The sequence below is a fragment of the Ooceraea biroi genome, chromosome 8 (assembly GCF_003672135.1).
Source record: "Ooceraea biroi isolate clonal line C1 chromosome 8, Obir_v5.4, whole genome shotgun sequence".
NCBI classification, from domain to species: Eukaryota; Metazoa; Arthropoda; class Insecta; order Hymenoptera; family Formicidae; genus Ooceraea; species Ooceraea biroi.
Genome location: NC_039513.1, coordinates 11,989,741 through 12,007,036, shown reverse-complemented (window position 1 = coordinate 12,007,036; position 17,296 = coordinate 11,989,741). Strand labels below are relative to the sequence as shown.

The following is a 17,296-nucleotide window of genomic DNA, read 5'->3' as shown; positions in this document are numbered from 1 at the left end:
ACCATCTTTTTCGTTTGACGTTGTTGTAGACGATCCATTTTTCGTCGCCTGTTATCATACGTTTCAAAAATCGATCATTTTCCTCACGTTTCAAAAGAGAATCGCAGATGTCAATACGCTTAGTGAGATGAATTTCTTTGAGCTCATGTGGTACCCAAATATCGAGCTTACTAATGTATCCAAGTCGTTTTAAATGGTTCTCAACACTCGATTTCGATATGTTAAGATTCTCAGCAATCTCTCGTGTCGTTAAACGCCGATTGGAATCGATCAGTGCCTTTATTTTGTCATCATCAATTTCGATTGGCCTTCCTGAGCGTGGTGCATCTTTCACATTAAAATCTCGAGATCGAAATTTAGTAAACGAATTTTGACACTGCCGCAGCTTTAAAGCATCTTTGCCATATACATCAGATAACTTTTTATGAGCCTGCACAGCGTTTTTCCCTTTTCGGAAGTAATAAAAGAAAATATGACGAAAATGTTCTTTTTGATTTTCCATTTTGAAATGGACGGCAAACAAACAATTGTTAACGAAATCGTGTGCTTTCTTTTTGTAAAACAAGCTTGAACTGTGAGTTGTTAACCTACATAATGAATTTGCGGTTTAGAATGAAGTTAGTTACATTTCAAGACATGTATGTCCATCTATTGGAAAAAAACGCAATTACTTTTTGGCCAACCCAATATATATTAATATAATATATAATATATAATATATAATATATAATATATAATATATATAATATTGGGTTGGCCAAAAAGTAATTGCGTTTTTTTATATAAATAAAAGGCGAATTTTTCATGGGAAACAAAAACTTTATTAAACAATATATTGTCCATTTCGTTTAATTATCTTTTGCCATTTTTCAGGCAACTTCATGATTCCGCGCTCAAAAAAGTTCTTATCTTTTTCAGCAAAAAACAATTCCAACAACGATTTCATATCCTCATCAGCAGTCAAGGTTTTACCATTCAAGGCGTTTTGCAAAGAACGAAACAAATGGTAATCTGATGGTGCCAGGTCTGACGAATATGGTGGATGTGGTAACACATCCTATCCAAGCTGCAACAATTTTTCACGAGTGACCAAACTTGTACGTGGTCTAGCGTTATCATGGTGAAACACAACACCTTTGCGATTCACCAATTCTCGACGTTTTTGTTTGATGGCATCATTTTAATAATTTAATTTATCCAGTTGACGACAGTATACGTCTGAATTAATGGTTTGATTCCTTGCAAGCAGCTCAAAATACACAGTCCCACCAGACTGACAGCATAATCTTTCTTTGGTGAATATCTGCTTTTCAAGTGCTTTCAGCAGGTTCATCACGCTTGCTCCACCATCTTTTTCGTTTGACGTTGTTGTAAACGATCCATTTTTCGTCGCCTGTTATCATGCGTTTCAAAAATCGATCATTTTCCTCACGTTTCAAAAGAGAATCGCAGATGTCAATACGCTTAGTGAGATGAATTTCTTTCAGCTCATGTGGTACCCAAATATCGAGCTTACTAATGTATCCAAGTCGTTTTAAATGGTTCTCAACACTCGATTTCGATATGTTAAGATTCTCAGCAATCTCTCGTGTCGTTAAACGCCGATTGGAATCGATCAGTGCCTTTATTTTGTCATCATCAATTTCGATTGGCCTTCCTGAGCGTGGTGCATCTTTCACATTAAAATCTCGAGATCGAAATTTAGTAAACGAATTTTGACACTGCCGCAGCTTTAAAGCATCTTTGCCATATACATCAGTAACTTTTTATGAGCCTGCACAGCGTTTTTCCCTTTTCGGAAGTAATAAAAGAAAATATGACGAAAATGTTCTTTTTGATTTTCCATTTTGAAATGGACGGCAAACAAACAATTGTTAACGAAATCGTGTGCTTTCTTTTTGTAAAACAAGCTTGAACTGTGAGTTGTTAACCTACATAATGAATTTGCGGTTTAGAATGAAGTTAGTTACATTTCAAGACATGTATGTCCATCTATTGGAAAAAAACGCAATTACTTTTTGGCCAACCCAATATTTTGCAATCTACATTTTATACACAAGTACTTTTGGCAAGTCGATTTCTTTCATCGTCGATTAATTTAAATTTCTACGGACTTTTAAAAAATTATTTTCTATTCGTTACGTAAATCGCGCTTCGATAAGATATATATCGCATATTTTTTCTATGCGTATAAGTCCGCAATATTTGATGCTCTCATTCAGATTTTAAATTATTATACTCACACACAGTGGAAAATTAGGTGTTCGTATTATTACTTCGTAACTTGGTCGATTCATCCGCATATTATATATACATACACGTGTATAGAATTCCCAGGATATTTACATCGTGTACACATGGCCATTTATACGTGTGTGTCCAGAAGGTCAACAAACAGATTATTTCAAATAATACAGATTGTTCCTGAAATTCCTTCCCAATACTCGCACGGCCTCTGCCGTGAACGGATTAGTTCGTCCGCGACGTCGTTAATTAAAACCATGAATCTCCTCCTTTTGCTCGTGAGTACCGTTACGTTTTTGCAACGCGAATTTATTACTGAATCAGCGATAAAGAGCGCGAGGATATTTCGCGCGCGCTCCTGTCGTCGTTATAATTATCCGTTATTGTGTTGCAGTTGACAGGCTGCGCCTTCGCACAATTATTATCCGTGCGCGCGATAGATCTGAAGTACCTGGACGAAAAGTTGCGGCAGTCCAAAAAGGAATTCATCAAAATTCACATCCAGGATGCGTCGCCGGGTGAGTTCACGCTCTCGGGGGGAGATTTATCTCCAAATTAAGCACGCTGAAAATTCAATTTCCACGCAGATGCAACACATTGCGCGCTTAAGAATAATATATAATAATATGCTTACTGGAATAAAAATAAAATAAATAAAAACTGTTTCGTGGAGCGATAAATAATCTGTTTGCAGTGGAAGAAAAAGAATACACGCTACGCTGGGACATATTATGGCGAGTACAGCTAACGAGCGAGTATCGGCTATTCGCGATAGATATGTTCAACAGGACATTCATCCTCGACGGCAATCGATTGATGATGCCCTCCCTCAACGAGACCTCTGACAAGACGTTGTACGAAGTTGCTCAGGTCGGGGAGTACACCAACATCAAATTCGTCACGGTATAGAATCATTATCCTAGATCGTAACAAGATAAATAATTAGAAAGATTATTAATTAACGACCTCAACAATCAGTAATCTTAAATAGCTTACAATTGATCCCACAAGTTAAACGACGAATTTCGCGAATAATAAATTGCAGAGCATCGTGTGGAGAGATACCGTCTACCTGCTGCTGTGCTACGAGCCCAATTTGTGCAGCCTCCACACGGGGACGCCGAATGCCACGCTGAGATTTCGCCACACCGTCCGATTCAAGGGAACCCCCGTGGACGCGAAGTTCTTCACGCAGCACGATCAGCTCTACTTGATCATCGCCAACAACGCCGACAGATTTCCCGTACCGTCTTTGTGAGTCGCTTCATCGATTCTCATCCGATATGAATTTAAACAAGCTCTCAAACATAGTCTTGGAAATTGTCCTTTCTTTCCTCGCAATTCTGTTTGACTGCCACAGGATCTACCGATGGAGCGACACGTACATGGACGTCGTCCAGGAGGTGATAACGTCCGGCGTGACGTCGGTCACCGCGTTCGAGTATCGGCGATCGGCGATCATCGTGTTCGCGTGTTACGACGCCGAGAATCCCTGGATCGGCTCCGACGTGTATGAATTCAAGGACGACAGCATCGCGAAGATGCAGATTCTGTCCACCGTGCAACCGATCTCGGTGCACCACTACGTTCACGCCGACTTCAACTTTGTCCTGGTGATGAACGAACAAGGCCTGAGCAACGTATTCTGCTGGGACGGTAAGTACGACGCTGCCTATTATTTAATAAGATAAATTTCTTATTAAATTCCGCCTTATCTTCCGTAAGAATATTGGCCGAAATGTGTCTGCTTTCAGGACGAGAGCTGTTAGATTGGTCTAGTCTTCTCGAGATCGAGCCGAATAGTCTGATAACTATCTTCCACATGGATGGCGATACTTTTGCAATCGTGGCGTACAAAGTAAGCGCGAAAGATCGAACAGATCGCAGAAACATTAAATAAAAATATATTCTTTTTCGTTAAAAATTTCCTATATAAAAATAATTCTATCAAGTTGTATTAAAAATGGCGCTTATGAGACTAATCATCAAAATCATGTATTTTCCATGAAAGAACATTTTTATTAGTACTTCAAAAACAAATTGTAGAACGTAGTCGAGTTGCACAAATTTCATAATGCATCCGACTGGAAGAAGGAAGACACTCAATATTTCAAAGAAGGCCAACGAGTAGTCGGCATGGTGGTGTCGTTGCACGAAGATACGATAATGCACATGACGTTAATCATGAAGCGGGATAACGTATACTGGGTAGAGCAGTGGCAAGTGAAAATGTCCTCGATACCAATCAGTAAACAATTATAATTTTATAACTGAACAGTTATCATCCTAGAATCATGATGACAAAAAAAACTTGGAACGAAATTTCTCTTGCAGAAAGCTCCATCGGAGACGCCGCTGCGACGAACAAGTGCTTGGCGGACTTGATCAAGACGTTGGAGATGCGAATGCCACTCATAAGGGAAGCCGAAGCTTCCTGGAAGCTTCTACCGTCTGCGACCGAGGAGCCAATAAAATTCGACAGTCTGATCGTGCAGTCCGGCAACGTAGACAACGTCGTGATCGTGACCGACGAGGACGTCTTGCCCCCACGTCAGATCGAGAGAGCTCTGAACGAGCTGGATCGCAACGTAAGCGATCTCCTGTCGGAGAGACAGAAAGTGGTGAACGCAACCACGTCGCTAGTGCTGAGCAACAAGATTGCGGTCGATGAGCTGCATGTGGAAGAGCTGGAGATCGACCAGGTGGACGTGGATTATCTGAACGACCAGGACGTGCGAGCGGGAATGGTGATCCTCTCGCAAGGCGAGCAACACTTCGCGCATCCGTTGCACGTGAAGAGTGTCAGCGTGGACGACCTCGAGGTCGAGTCTCTTTGCGGAATACCATCCGAATGTGAGTCGAGATTGTTTTTTTAATTATCATATTGTAATATGTATTTTTTTATGTTTTTTCCCATTTTTATTATATCGTGCATTGCAGATTGGTCGTTCAAAAATAGTGAAACGAGTCCGCTTGATTCTGTACATAACTTCGTCGAGTACTCAAATGACAGTGTTATATTGCATTCCGACTTGACAGTATCAAAGTTGAATATCACAAGCTTGAATAGAGTAATCGTCGATGAGTTCATCGCTGACTTGTTCATGATTAACCGCACTCAGGAAGTTAAAGGTTGAGTATAACAATCTGTTGCGTCAATCACGTTAATTGCGCAATAAAAAGTATTTTAAAATATGATGTGACTATTTTTTTTGTAACTTGCATCTCTTTGTAACATTTTGTCGCAGGTAAACTCACGTATAAAAAATTGCTGCAAATCGTAAATCTTACAACGGAGACATTAAACGGTGTTCCCGCTGATAAACTGATGACAACAACAACGAACCAAAGTTTTGACGATTTTTACATGAAAACCTTGGAAATTGATAAGCTGTATGCAGAAACGATTAACGGAGTGCCGGTTGAGGAAGCTGCGCGAAAGTCCCGCAACAGTGTTATTAAAGGTAATAAAGATTGACTAAATTTGATCAATTAAAACCTTCATATTTACGTCATGAATTATAATTAATATCAATTATTTTTCATACTTATATTATTTATTTTGTATTTTAAGGCAAAGTAAAACTGGCGACCCTTCATGTTACCGAGAATTTCGTGGTCGACGCAAACAATTCCCAAGTCATAATACCCCTTGACTCGCCCCTTCAGATTTACGAAAACGTCACGATACTGGGTGATCTATACCTCAAGAACCTCAAGATCGAGAACGCGGCGACTCTTTTCGTGGAAGATAATGGCCCGGTGAACATGAACTGCATCTTCGACAAACTCTGGACAAAGTCCAGCAATCAAACAATCACCGAAGAAGTCACCCTGGAGGGCGGTCTCACCGTCGATAGACTTCGCACAAAGTACCTCAACGGTTTCGCGGAGGATGACTTCCTGTACGCCACAATGGACGAGATACCAAGCGACTTCGCGAACTTACACTTCGAGAACTTCCACGTCGACGAATTCTTCCACGACAGCGATCCCAACACCAGTTTCTTCGCGGTTGAGCCGTATTCATTGAAGATATCAAAACCTTTGCACCTATCAAGTCTCCAGGCGACCGACCTTATCACCTCGATTTTCAACGGTGTCCACGTGTTCGACGTCATGGAGGGGAAAGCAAATTTCTCAGGAATCCTGGAACAGGTTCCCACGGTTCAAGCGAGTCGCGTGCTCGTTGACAACCTCGACGTTCGATCTCTCAATGATCGTGAGGTGGTACTCAAGGATAGGCTTCGCATCGATGACACTCATCAACTGACTGTCCTGAAAGTACCCGAGTTCCACGTACGAAACTTGGAAATGAGAAATTTGAACGGGGTCGAGATGAAACGCCTGACGCGATTAAAAGACTTGACGGACCTGGACGAGATCACCATCGACGGCGACTTGACTGTGAAGAACCTGACGATCGGCCAAATAGACGGGCAAACGGTCGAGAGTTTCTTCGACGACCTGAAGCAGAACGACATCGTGATACCAGCGAGGAGCATCGAGGACCTGATCGTTCGGAACATAACGCTGAAGTCTCTGTACGGCCGGAATTTCGACGATTTCGTCGCTAATGTAATTTCGAGATCGAGAGGGCAAACCATACGCGGGCACTTTTCAGCCCACGCCGTCACCACCGAAAACGTCACGATGAATTTTATCAACAGGCAGAATGTATCGCAGTTGATGTGGGTGGATGAACCACTAACGATCACGGGCGACGTGACGTTCTCCAATTTGTACGTTGACGGCGACGTGATCACGTCGAGCTTGAACGGACGCGACGTGCGCGAGGTAACCATCTCATTCCAACGTTCTTGTCTGATTTTTTTCTATGAAATTACATTCTCCGTTTCTTGCGTTACAGTTGTACGACAGTTTATTAACTATTCCCGCAAAGGACCTTGATCTCCTGAAGGTGGATGGAAGTATCACCTGGAACATGTCGCGAACAAGTCCTGCCTCTATCTCATACCTACTAGAGAACGCCGTGACCGCAGATACGGACCAAGTTATCACGGGCAACGTGATCTTTGAAGAAGATGTCCATGCATGGGCGGTCATCGGTCCATTCGATCAGATCAACACGATTCGTGACATAATATCGGACGTCGTGATTGACCATGGAGAACTGGTGGAGATCGCCGGAAAGAAACTCTTCAAGAATGACTTCGAGGCGGACAGTTTGACGGTAAACGGCGACCTGGGCATTCGCGAAATCAACGGCGTGGACATTCGCAAGTTCAATGACTCGGTCGTCAGGAAGGATCGCGAGGATACGATTGCCGGTCCATTGACGTTCGTCAAGGGCGTCAAGATTGCCAAGCTTCGCGCGAACAACGCTGATCTCAACGCATCGATCAGCGCCGCTGCGCGTTCCAGTGCTACTTTGCCGGACAACGTCTTCTTCGAGAAGCTCGAGGTAATGGGTGATGTGCATTTGAAGAATCTAGATGGGATAGACTTTGACGAGTTTATGAGCCAGCGCGTCACCCTCAGCGGAAATAATGAGATCCCGTGTAGCATGCAGTTTAACGGTATCGTTACGGTGACAGGTAAGGAAACAAGTGGCGAATTAAAAAAATAATAATACAGATAAGTTTTGACGATCATATTACCAATGTCTCAGGTAATGCGAACGTAAAACAAATCAACGGGATTCGTCCATCCGAGTTTGTTCTTAATAACGTCAACGAGACGCAGAAAATACGCGGCGAGAAATCTTTCCACGAGGACCTGGTAATCGATGGACACGTCGCCGCGCCACGAATCAACAATATGAGTATAACGAGAGAATATGAGGATGGTGTGAAAAACGACGACGAACATGTTGACATTTTTGGAGACCTCGTTAGTGCATTGGAGAAACCTTGAATTTCTTTCGAATTACACTTTGTTCATGTCTCTCAATTGTTACTTCTAATTTTTCAGATTTTTAAGTCGAACGTTAGGATCCACGAGGTGAATACTTCCGGCTTGGTGAACGGCGTGAATCTACGTCTCGCCGTCGACGATCTGAAGAAGCAGACGAACGAGATCGTTCAAGATTTGCAGGAGAGCTGGGAGATAATCGAGCAGCGCGTACGCTACAGCTCGCAGGCTTCCAAGACTTTGCGCAGCATCTTTTTCTACCTGGAAACGGCAGAGGATCTGGCGATACATGGGACCAACGTCAGCAAGGTTGACGTAACGTACATCAACGAGACGATGATCAAGTTGGATATGAAGAACGAGCTGCCTGGAGGATCTTGCGAGCTGCCGGACCACTGCCCGTGCCCGTATCAGTCCACGGTCGAGCTCTCCGCCGAAAATACGCATATCGCGTGGCGACTGAAGCACGGGGAGGTCACCAGGAAATTTCGCGACCAAGACGGCAATTTCGAGATCAGCGTGACGACGACGGCCGTTTCGAGCAGCGCAAAATGCACCTTGGGGATACCGAAGCGAGAGTACACTGTGATTTCCATCTCGAGGCTTAAAGATACGGAAGAAATTCTCAGCGTCGCATCCGGTGACATAGAGGGATACTTGAAGGATGCTGCGATTTTTCAACACGAAGGTACGAGACATCCATCATTAATCGAAAAGGTTCAACGCAAAATTTCGAGAAGTAAATATGCAATTTAATTTACAGGCAGTGTATACGCAGTCCTGGCGATAAACTACGAGAAAACGCGCGCGACGCATCGTGTCGACTCGCTGTTTTATAGAGTCGATGTAGAAACGGAGAACGCGACGTTGATTCAGGAGTTTCCTACGGATGGTGCCTGGTCCACTCAGATTTTCGAAATCGAGCGCGAGATGTTTCTCCTCGTCGGTTGCTTCGGCGAGTCCGCGGAGTCTCTGTTGTACCGATTCGAACCGACGATACAAAAGGTACAAAATAATAAAAGTTACTAAGAAAGATAAAATAATTCTGCTTGTAAAAGAGCTAATTTTTCATTGCAAAAGTAACTCTTTGCTTCTTTGCAGCTCGAGCTATTGAGGACATTCGCGAGCGACAGTCGTTACGTGAAACACTTTTCGCAAGGAAAGGATCATTTTGTGCTGTTGGACAATCCTGATACAAACGCCGTAAACATTTACAGATACGATCCCGCGTATCGGAACTTTTACAGCTACCAAAGTATCTTCCACGCTTCTGAGGTCAACGGAATCGAGTACTTCTATGCCGATGGTACGATGGTCGATATGAAATATTATAGTAATCATAAGTCTTATATTTTTACTGTAATTCTCTAACAATTTACAATTTATTTTCCAACTATTCTCTCTCGCAGATTTCGACAGCAGCGATGCGTTTGTGATTGTTACGACGCAGGACGGACGGTTTCATATTTACGAATACATGTTTGCCGAGGTAAGTCTGTAATTTATCCATTTTTCTGTATGTGATTCTTATGTGCGCAAGCAAACGGAGAAATTCTCTTAGAAATTAATTTCAAGATATTAGAACTGTATTTAATTTTAACTGTATTTATTAATTTAATTTTAATTTTATTTAATTGCAATGATTTTCAGAAATTCCAACTGAGATTGCAGCATGCCGTAGACGGCTTACAAACGATGGTGCCGTTCTATTACTTAGGCAATCATTATATCTTCGCTGGCACGAGCAACAACAACGTGGTATATCGAATTGTGAAACAAGGCCCACGTTAATTCTCAACAAATTCTAGAAATTACTATAAAGATAAATATTGTACATATGCGCGTGTTCATGAGCATGATATTTCTTTACTAGTTATTATTACCTTTTTAATGCATTTATTAATTTATTGCATTGCATGCTGTGTTATTTGTTATACGAATAATGTTAGGAATGTTACTTGCAAATCAAGTTTGCACGCTGAAAAGTCTGATTACTATAAAACATTGTTATATACTATAAAATATTGTTCTTGTTGATTACTAATACATATGTATATGTAGTTAAGATTATATTTCGCATTTTTTGATGTAATAATCAGCATTTATCAAATTATATTCTCGCGTGAATTAATTCTACCTCGACTTAGCCGATTGTCCGAAACAAGTTTTAAAAGACGCGGCAGTTCTCGTTGCGCTTGCGCACTGGAGAATCTGTCGATTTCAAACCGCCGCTGTGGGACGCGCTTCATGATACACGTCTAATTGCGGAAAACGCGTGAATTTTAACGCGATATGCGTCTCCGCACATTGCCGAGCGATTCGCCGAATTTTTCTCGATGCATCCTCTTTACGCATCTGCGTTTGAGCATCGCGGTGCGGCGTAATCGCGCCGATATGAAATTCACGACGAAGCACCGGGCTGCTTCGGTCGTTGCACGAAGTGACACGAATCGTTCGCACATCGGTCAAACGTGATAAGCGTGATTTACTGAAATACTTTTAAACATGAAAATCCGTGACTCACCGGTCGCAGATTTTATTCTCTCCTACGACTTTACTCTCGGACTGTGAAAACGGCGGAGAGGGGGAAACACGCTTGCATCAGTCGGAAGCCATTGAAGTTCGCTGCCGGTGATGCGCGCATCGCGCCGAAGTTGCAACCTCGGCAGACTTCGCCGTGCTACGTGCGCGCGAGCAGTGATACTACTCCAGATTTCGTGTTGCACCGTTCGGCCACCGTGATTCGGCCTCAACTCCTTCAGCGAGTTAACGAGAGATATAGATCGAGTGAAAAGGTACGGCTCCCCTTCGTCCTTGCTCGCGTGAAAAATTCCTGCGGACACGTCGCACCGTGCACCGTCGTTTGTCGGTAATCAGCTGTCACGCGGGCGCAACTCGTTCACCGTGCGGGGATCGACCGTTTCGTGCGTTCGTCGGATTCGTAGCACGCGAGCGAGTCGCGACGTGAACGGACGTAATCGAGCCTCACCTCGGAGGATTACATCGCTCGTAACGCGGCTTACTTCGGCTCGGAGCGAAACTTTTTTTGGTTATGTTATTCGATGATGAATTGGCGCAATCCGAGTCCGCTAATCGTCTGCCACGTTTAGGTTTCTCCGACTATCGGTACTTTCCGACGAGAGATACACAATTGTCGTTTCGTTGTGACAGAATCTTGGTGTAGTTAATACGCATACGATATCACGTGCGATAATTGCGTCATGTGTATATATTATGCGCGATGTTGCATTTAACAGAGTGCTTGTTTCTCCTGCAGGAGTAAACAGTTTTTTCACTGATGGCTGTCAAGGGGCTGGTCTCGGCAATCGTTCAATTTCTCACCGACCAGTTGCAGGATGGGGACATAACTGCGGACTCGCGCGAGAGTTTGGAAGTGGCGATCCAGTGTCTGGAAAGTGCGTACAACGTGCAAGCCTCCGACGCGCCCGCGAATTTTAATCTCTATGAAGTTTATAAGAATGTAGTGGACAGTGCGGCGCCAAATGTAGGGCCGGAGGCTACGCTGGAGGCGAAGGCCGAAGCCGAAAGGCTAAAGAACGAGGGCAACGCGCTCATGAAGCAAGACAAGCACCACGAAGCGCTGGTCAATTATACAAAGTACTTTCTTCCTCATCCAATTTCTACGTGTCGGAGATAATTGACAAATAACTTTTAAATATCCAATTTTCGATTAATTCTTTCTGTCCAGGGCGATAGAGTTGGACGGCCGCAATGCGGTATATTACTGCAACAGAGCCGCTGTGCAAAGCAAGCTCGGCAATCACGCTCTAGCCATCAAGGATTGCAACACGGCGCTGTCCATCGATCCCTCGTACAGCAAAGCGTACGGCCGATTAGGTTTAGCGTATTCCAGTCTGGAGAGGCACAAGGAGGCGAAGGAGAGCTACGAGAAGGCCCTAGCGATGGAACCGGACAATGAGAGTTATCGAAACAACCTACAGCTGGCGGAGGAGAAGCTCGCTCATCTAGGCGTCAATCAGACGATGCCGTCTCTGCCGGGCATGGACCTCAGCGCCCTGCTGAGCAACCCCGCGCTGATGAACATGGCGCGTCAGATGCTCTCCGATCCAGCTATGCAGAATATGATGTGCAATCTCATGTCCGGCAACGTGGAGGAGGGTGGTCGCATGGAAGTGCTCATAGAGGCGTAAGTTTGTCCTTTCGAAGCGAGGAGCGAAGGCACGAATCTCAGCATCCCTCGACCTTGACATCACTCTCGCGCGTGACTGTTTCAGGGGTCAACAGTTAGCGCAACAAATGCAGAACGCGAATCCCGAGCTGATCGAGGCGCTGAGGCGGCAAATGGGCGGCTCAAATCCGAACGACCCGGAACCGCCGCAACAAAATTAAAGACACTGACTGACTGTGTGATATGTGGGGACGAAGTTGATGGACACTGCGGCTAATTTTTCCTTCTCGCTCGTGATAGACACGGGCTGCGCGATGTATCCTAAGAGTTGTTTTCTAAGAGATGGCAGGTGATGTGACCAGCAGCAGCAGCTTTGACCGTTTATTCTATGTCGTAAAGCGATACTGAGTGCGTATCATAGGGGTTCGTTTCGATAGATTAGTCATCATTGATTACTCGTGTGAAATCGCATCTACGGGCCTCCGGCTATTGTACGACTTTTTGATAGCACGTACGAACGTTGAAAAATGTTTTTTAAATGCCGCAACGATTGGATGAATTCTTTTTGCGACATCCAGTTTACTGTATTATTATTCTGGACTTGGTTTCCTGGAGATCGTGGTGATCCGATTCCCGGATCACGCAAGCAAATTTATGTGACATTATTTTCGTCTCAATGTGCGTAACATCTTTTTATATTAACATCGTTTATGAACGCTGAAAACCGTGTCGCGACACTGACAACTGTCGGTCGTGTTACGTTTCAAACAAGCAAATCTGAAAATTCAGTCGACGTAAGAGATATTGAATCCTCATGATACAGGGCGGGACGAGTCATTAATTATTAGATTATGTATGCGAGATATAGAACATTTCTGACGTTTTCAATCGTAAATCGAAAAAACTATGTTTTATCAAGGTTTTCAGTCGAACGTTCGCAATCAGATTTGTAATCTTGTACATCCCAATTACGCTCGTTCCTTCGTTGCATTGAAGCAATACGCCGATTTATGAAAAGCAAAATTGTAATAAATTCGATCATGAAGAATAATTTTGTCGTTACTCCGTATCTAAAACGTCTCTTGAGAAAAGAAAAACGTAACAAGAGATAATGAAACAAATCACAGGCGGAACCGCGATAATTAAAATTAATTTATTTTAATTAACATTATTTTTAACAAATCGTTAAGTCGAGTTCCTCATCGAGGGATTACTTTCCAAAAATAAATATCTCTCGCGCGTGTATCATTCCTTTCTGGTTTCCGCTTCCGGGGATGCTTTCAGTGCAGCTACGTGATTTCGATTAATAAATTGGGTAGACCGGAGCACGTGACATCAGCTATAATATATATATACAGGGTGTTTCCTAAGTAAGTAGACAAACTTAAGGAGGATATTCCTTGGCTTATTTTAAGAAGAAAAGGTCATATAAACATATGTCCTAAACTGCTTTGTTTTCCAAAAAAAGTACATCACTGTTTTCGTTCACTTTTCGGATAGCGTGCTTTTGCAGTACGAGTCAACAGCGGTGGGGATGGAGTGGGGATGGTCTCGCGGCGCCGCAAGTGAACACTCGTTTCAGACTGCGCCGCGCGGCCGCCGCGAGACCATCCCCACTCCATCCCCACCGCTGTTGACTCGTACTGCAAAAGCACGCTATTCGGCATCACTGCTATCACGTTATCTTTGACGCAAACTTTATTAGTTCCTATTAAGTTTAGTAATTTTATTAATTATGGTAAATTACACAAACGCCGAAATGGCAGATATGCATTTCGTATACGGTCTTGCTAATGGAAACGCTCGTCAAGCAAGACATATTTACAATGACAGATACTTTTTTTTGGAAAACAAAGCAGTTTAGGACATATGTTTATATGACCTTTTCTTCTTAAAATAAGCCAAGGAATATCCTCCTTAAGTTTGTCTACTTAGGAAACACCCTGTATATATATATATATATATATATATATACGCGCGATGCACTTTCTATTCCACAGCTAGAAAGTTCTCTGTAATCCTTGATTCATCGTGCGTGAGAAGGAGCGCGGCTTATCGTTAAGCGCTTATTCTCCGTTAAACGAACGCACTCGCCACGCGTTGGTAATCAACGGATACGGTTTCTCCACGGGGCAGGATGCGTAAATTCCATTAACGACCGCATTCCCCGTATTCCTCGCGATCGGCCAGTCTCGGGCGGGCATAAGCGCTCGCCAATCCACGTGCGTCACGCGGTGACATCATTCTTATTTGGCACGTATCTACGTGCCGCGCGCACACGCGCACGAACGTACGTACACGTATATTAGACAGTACATATACAGGGTGACAAGTATTGTTTAGGCAGAGAAAAAGTTGAATTTCGCGAGCAGAAGTTGTGTGGGGGCGCTGCTAGTCTGCCAGTGGGATAGTCATACAAAAGGTAAACAATAGAGTTTGGCTTTATTTACACTGTGGCGTGCAAACAGCAATATTCGATTGAAGACCGCATTTTTCTCGTGAAAACTTATTATAAAGTAGGTGAAAACATCACAGAATTGCTCCGCAAGTGGTCCACAGCATTCAAGAACCGGCCAAAACCATCTCGGAGTACAATCATCAATTTAATACACAAATTTGAAGAAACTGGTTCTGTCCTTGATGCCTATAAGGGAAATGTTGGGCCAAAAGTTACTGCAAGGACAGAAGAAACTATCGAGAGAGCCCGAGCCATAATCGACGAGAGTCCATCAACATCCTGCCGTCAATTAGCCAGCCAGCTCGAAGTGAGCAGAGAGACTGCAAGAAAAATCATGAAAAAGGACTTGTCTTTGTTTCCATACAAAATCCAGACAATGCAGCACCTCAACGAAGCTTCAATAACTCAAAGACTGGACTTCGCCAACACATTCATTGACCAATATGATTAACGGCCAGATCGATCCCAACTTTATTTGGTTCAGTGACGAGGCCCATTTCTGGCTGGATGGCTATGTCAATCGCCAGAATTACCGTTTTTGGGGCTCAGAGAAACCACAATTCTCAGTAACAAAATCTCTTCACCCTCAAAAAGTCACAGTTTGGGCTGCCTTATGTGGTCAAATGATTCTCGGTCCATTTTTTATTGAAGGAACTGTGACTACAGCTCGATACAAAGCTCTTCTTCAAGAGGAATTTGTCCCGAAGATTCAAGAATTAGGTATGGTTGGGGATTATTGGTTCCAACAGGATGGAGCACCCCCTCACGGAACGCGGGTTGTTTTTGATACGCTCTTTTCGACATTCAAAACAAATGTCATAGCCTTAGGCTACCCAAATCACTATCCCGACAGCATGCACCGGCCTCCATACTCCCCGGACTTGAGTCCGCTTGATTCTTTTCTTTGGGGCTACATTAAACATAAGGTCTATTACGAGGCCCCAAAAACAACTGATGACCTCAAAACAGCCATTGTTAACGCTTTGATAGCTTCCATAGTGATATTTTGCCGAAGGTCATCGATAACTTTATCATGCGTCTTCGTCATGTCATCGCCTCCGAAGGCAGTCACTTCGAAAACCTCATCAATTGATTGCCTTTTATTTCAAGTAGACAATTGAGAAGTTGTATCTTTCTATCTCTTATCGTTCCCTTTAAATAAAACTTTTGTTTGTCTAAACAATAATTGTCACCCTGTACATTAGCAGCTGTATCCGCGTGAGGAACACGCTCGAGCGTGTTACCTACGATTAAAAGCGGATCGTATGCCCGTTTGCGATCAGGTGATTGCCAAAGTCCATACGAGTGAGAGTGGCAATCGGCAAGTAACAAAAAGATGCGACTAATCGACAGCTTATATTTAACACGTTGCATTAATTGTAGATTACACTCGTCACGTATCGTCTTTATGTAATGTTCGCACTTTGAGGTAACGCGGACGTGCGAGTCTGACTTTACGCCATTCTAATCCGCAGATCTCGCTCGGGCATGTCGCGTTTAGTGCGGCTAAACAATGTAGAAATGCAGCCGCGGAATCGTACCGCGAGACAACCTTGAACTCCGCTATGAAAGAAAGACGAGAGGAGAAAGGATTGACTCGGAAACATTTATTTTCGCGGACAATTGGAGAGATTCCGGATACTTTATTCATTCATCCGGCCGACACGCCGGTAACTGGCGTTCCGCATGTATGTGCGCGCACACTAAAGCGCGCGCGCGCGCGCGGGTGCTACGGTGTGAAATTAACGCAATATGAGAAAACAGAAATATCCCACGCGACGCGAGTATAGGAATATAGGTGTGTAATTCATGCTTATAATACACTTTGGCCTTTTATACTCAAGACATTCTATGTATAGCTGCGTTTTTTTTATTCTCCAATACTATCAATAAACCAATAATAAGTTTTAATTTATATTCGCAAACTGAACGGATGATCGCGAGACGACCAGACGGCAGAATACTTCGGCCAATCACGCGGCACGCTTCCGTTCCCCTAGCCGCGCGGATTTCACGTTGCTGCAACGAGATGACATATACATCCGCCGTGTATGTACACACATGTACACATGCACGGGTGCATTAAATATCCGAGATTTACGGAGACATTTCGCGGTACGCGAGCTCTCGGTTCTCCACAGGCATAAAACAAATAGTCGACACATAAGGCGGAGCGCACGGGCGAAAAGTGCAGTTTCGAATTGTCGGGATTCAAATGTGACCGTTAACACTCGAGCGCAGCGCGAGCGGCGTTCCGATTCCGCATGGCGGAGGAACGGTGCGGCCGTTTTATTTACATATTTTTCAACCCTTCCGTTCATCCACCCGCAAGCAACAGAGCAGAGCAAGCAGCAACGACGACGGTGACGACGATAACGATGACACAGGAGGAGGCGAGAAGCGCCGATGCGTGCGCAAAGTTCCTCACACATGTCCGTGACGTGCGGCGCGCGGGTGGCGCGTGATTCGCCGGTTTCGGAGCGAATCACAGGGCCGACGTACCGCGAGTGGGTGCCGCGGCGCCCGGCAGCTGCGGCGGATTTCCGGATCGATTCCGTTTTCCTACGGCG

The 17,296-nt window shown here is 44.0% G+C and overlaps 2 protein-coding genes across 2 annotated transcripts; both read left to right on the top strand.

The window, feature by feature from the left end:
* The first annotated feature begins 1,982 nt into the window (after nucleotides 1-1,982).
* LOC105280785 lies at nucleotides 1,983-10,231 on the top strand. The gene is made up of 18 exons (XM_011341590.3): nucleotides 1,983-2,522; nucleotides 2,639-2,762; nucleotides 2,939-3,147; nucleotides 3,290-3,498; nucleotides 3,605-3,900; nucleotides 3,999-4,102; nucleotides 4,291-4,492; nucleotides 4,579-5,097; nucleotides 5,185-5,376; nucleotides 5,493-5,708; nucleotides 5,819-7,041; nucleotides 7,115-7,802; nucleotides 7,877-8,097; nucleotides 8,179-8,806; nucleotides 8,882-9,123; nucleotides 9,220-9,424; nucleotides 9,528-9,607; nucleotides 9,769-10,231. Exons 1-18 carry the CDS (start codon nucleotides 2,358-2,360, stop codon nucleotides 9,907-9,909), a joined length of 5,664 nt encoding a protein of 1,887 aa, XP_011339892.3. The 5' UTR covers nucleotides 1,983-2,357; the 3' UTR covers nucleotides 9,910-10,231.
* A 515-nt stretch (nucleotides 10,232-10,746) lies between these two features.
* On the top strand, nucleotides 10,747-13,319 carry LOC105280786 (small glutamine-rich tetratricopeptide repeat-containing protein alpha). The gene is made up of 4 exons (XM_011341591.3): nucleotides 10,747-10,913; nucleotides 11,396-11,736; nucleotides 11,828-12,286; nucleotides 12,375-13,319. Exons 2-4 carry the CDS (start codon nucleotides 11,417-11,419, stop codon nucleotides 12,487-12,489), a joined length of 894 nt encoding a protein of 297 aa, XP_011339893.1. The 5' UTR covers nucleotides 10,747-10,913; nucleotides 11,396-11,416; the 3' UTR covers nucleotides 12,490-13,319.
* The last annotated feature ends 3,977 nt before the right edge of the window (nucleotides 13,320-17,296 follow it).

Bases quoted from the DNA above. Each gene is read 5' to 3' on its own strand.
- LOC105280785 (XM_011341590.3), top strand. From the start codon at position 2,358: ATGGCCATTTATACGTGTGTGTCCAGAAGGTCAACAAACAGATTATTT. The intron at 2,523-2,638 runs GTGAGTACCGTT...ATTGTGTTGCAG, and splicing joins TGAATCTCCTCCTTTTGCTC to TTGACAGGCTGCGCCTTCGC. The intron at 8,098-8,178 runs GTTAGTGCATTG...CTAATTTTTCAG, and splicing joins TTGACATTTTTGGAGACCTC to ATTTTTAAGTCGAACGTTAG.
- LOC105280786 (XM_011341591.3), top strand. From the start codon at position 11,417: ATGGCTGTCAAGGGGCTGGTCTCGGCAATCGTTCAATTTCTCACCGAC. The intron at 11,737-11,827 runs GTACTTTCTTCC...CTTTCTGTCCAG, and splicing joins GCGCTGGTCAATTATACAAA to GGCGATAGAGTTGGACGGCC. The intron at 12,287-12,374 runs GTAAGTTTGTCC...TGACTGTTTCAG, and splicing joins ATGGAAGTGCTCATAGAGGC to GGGTCAACAGTTAGCGCAAC.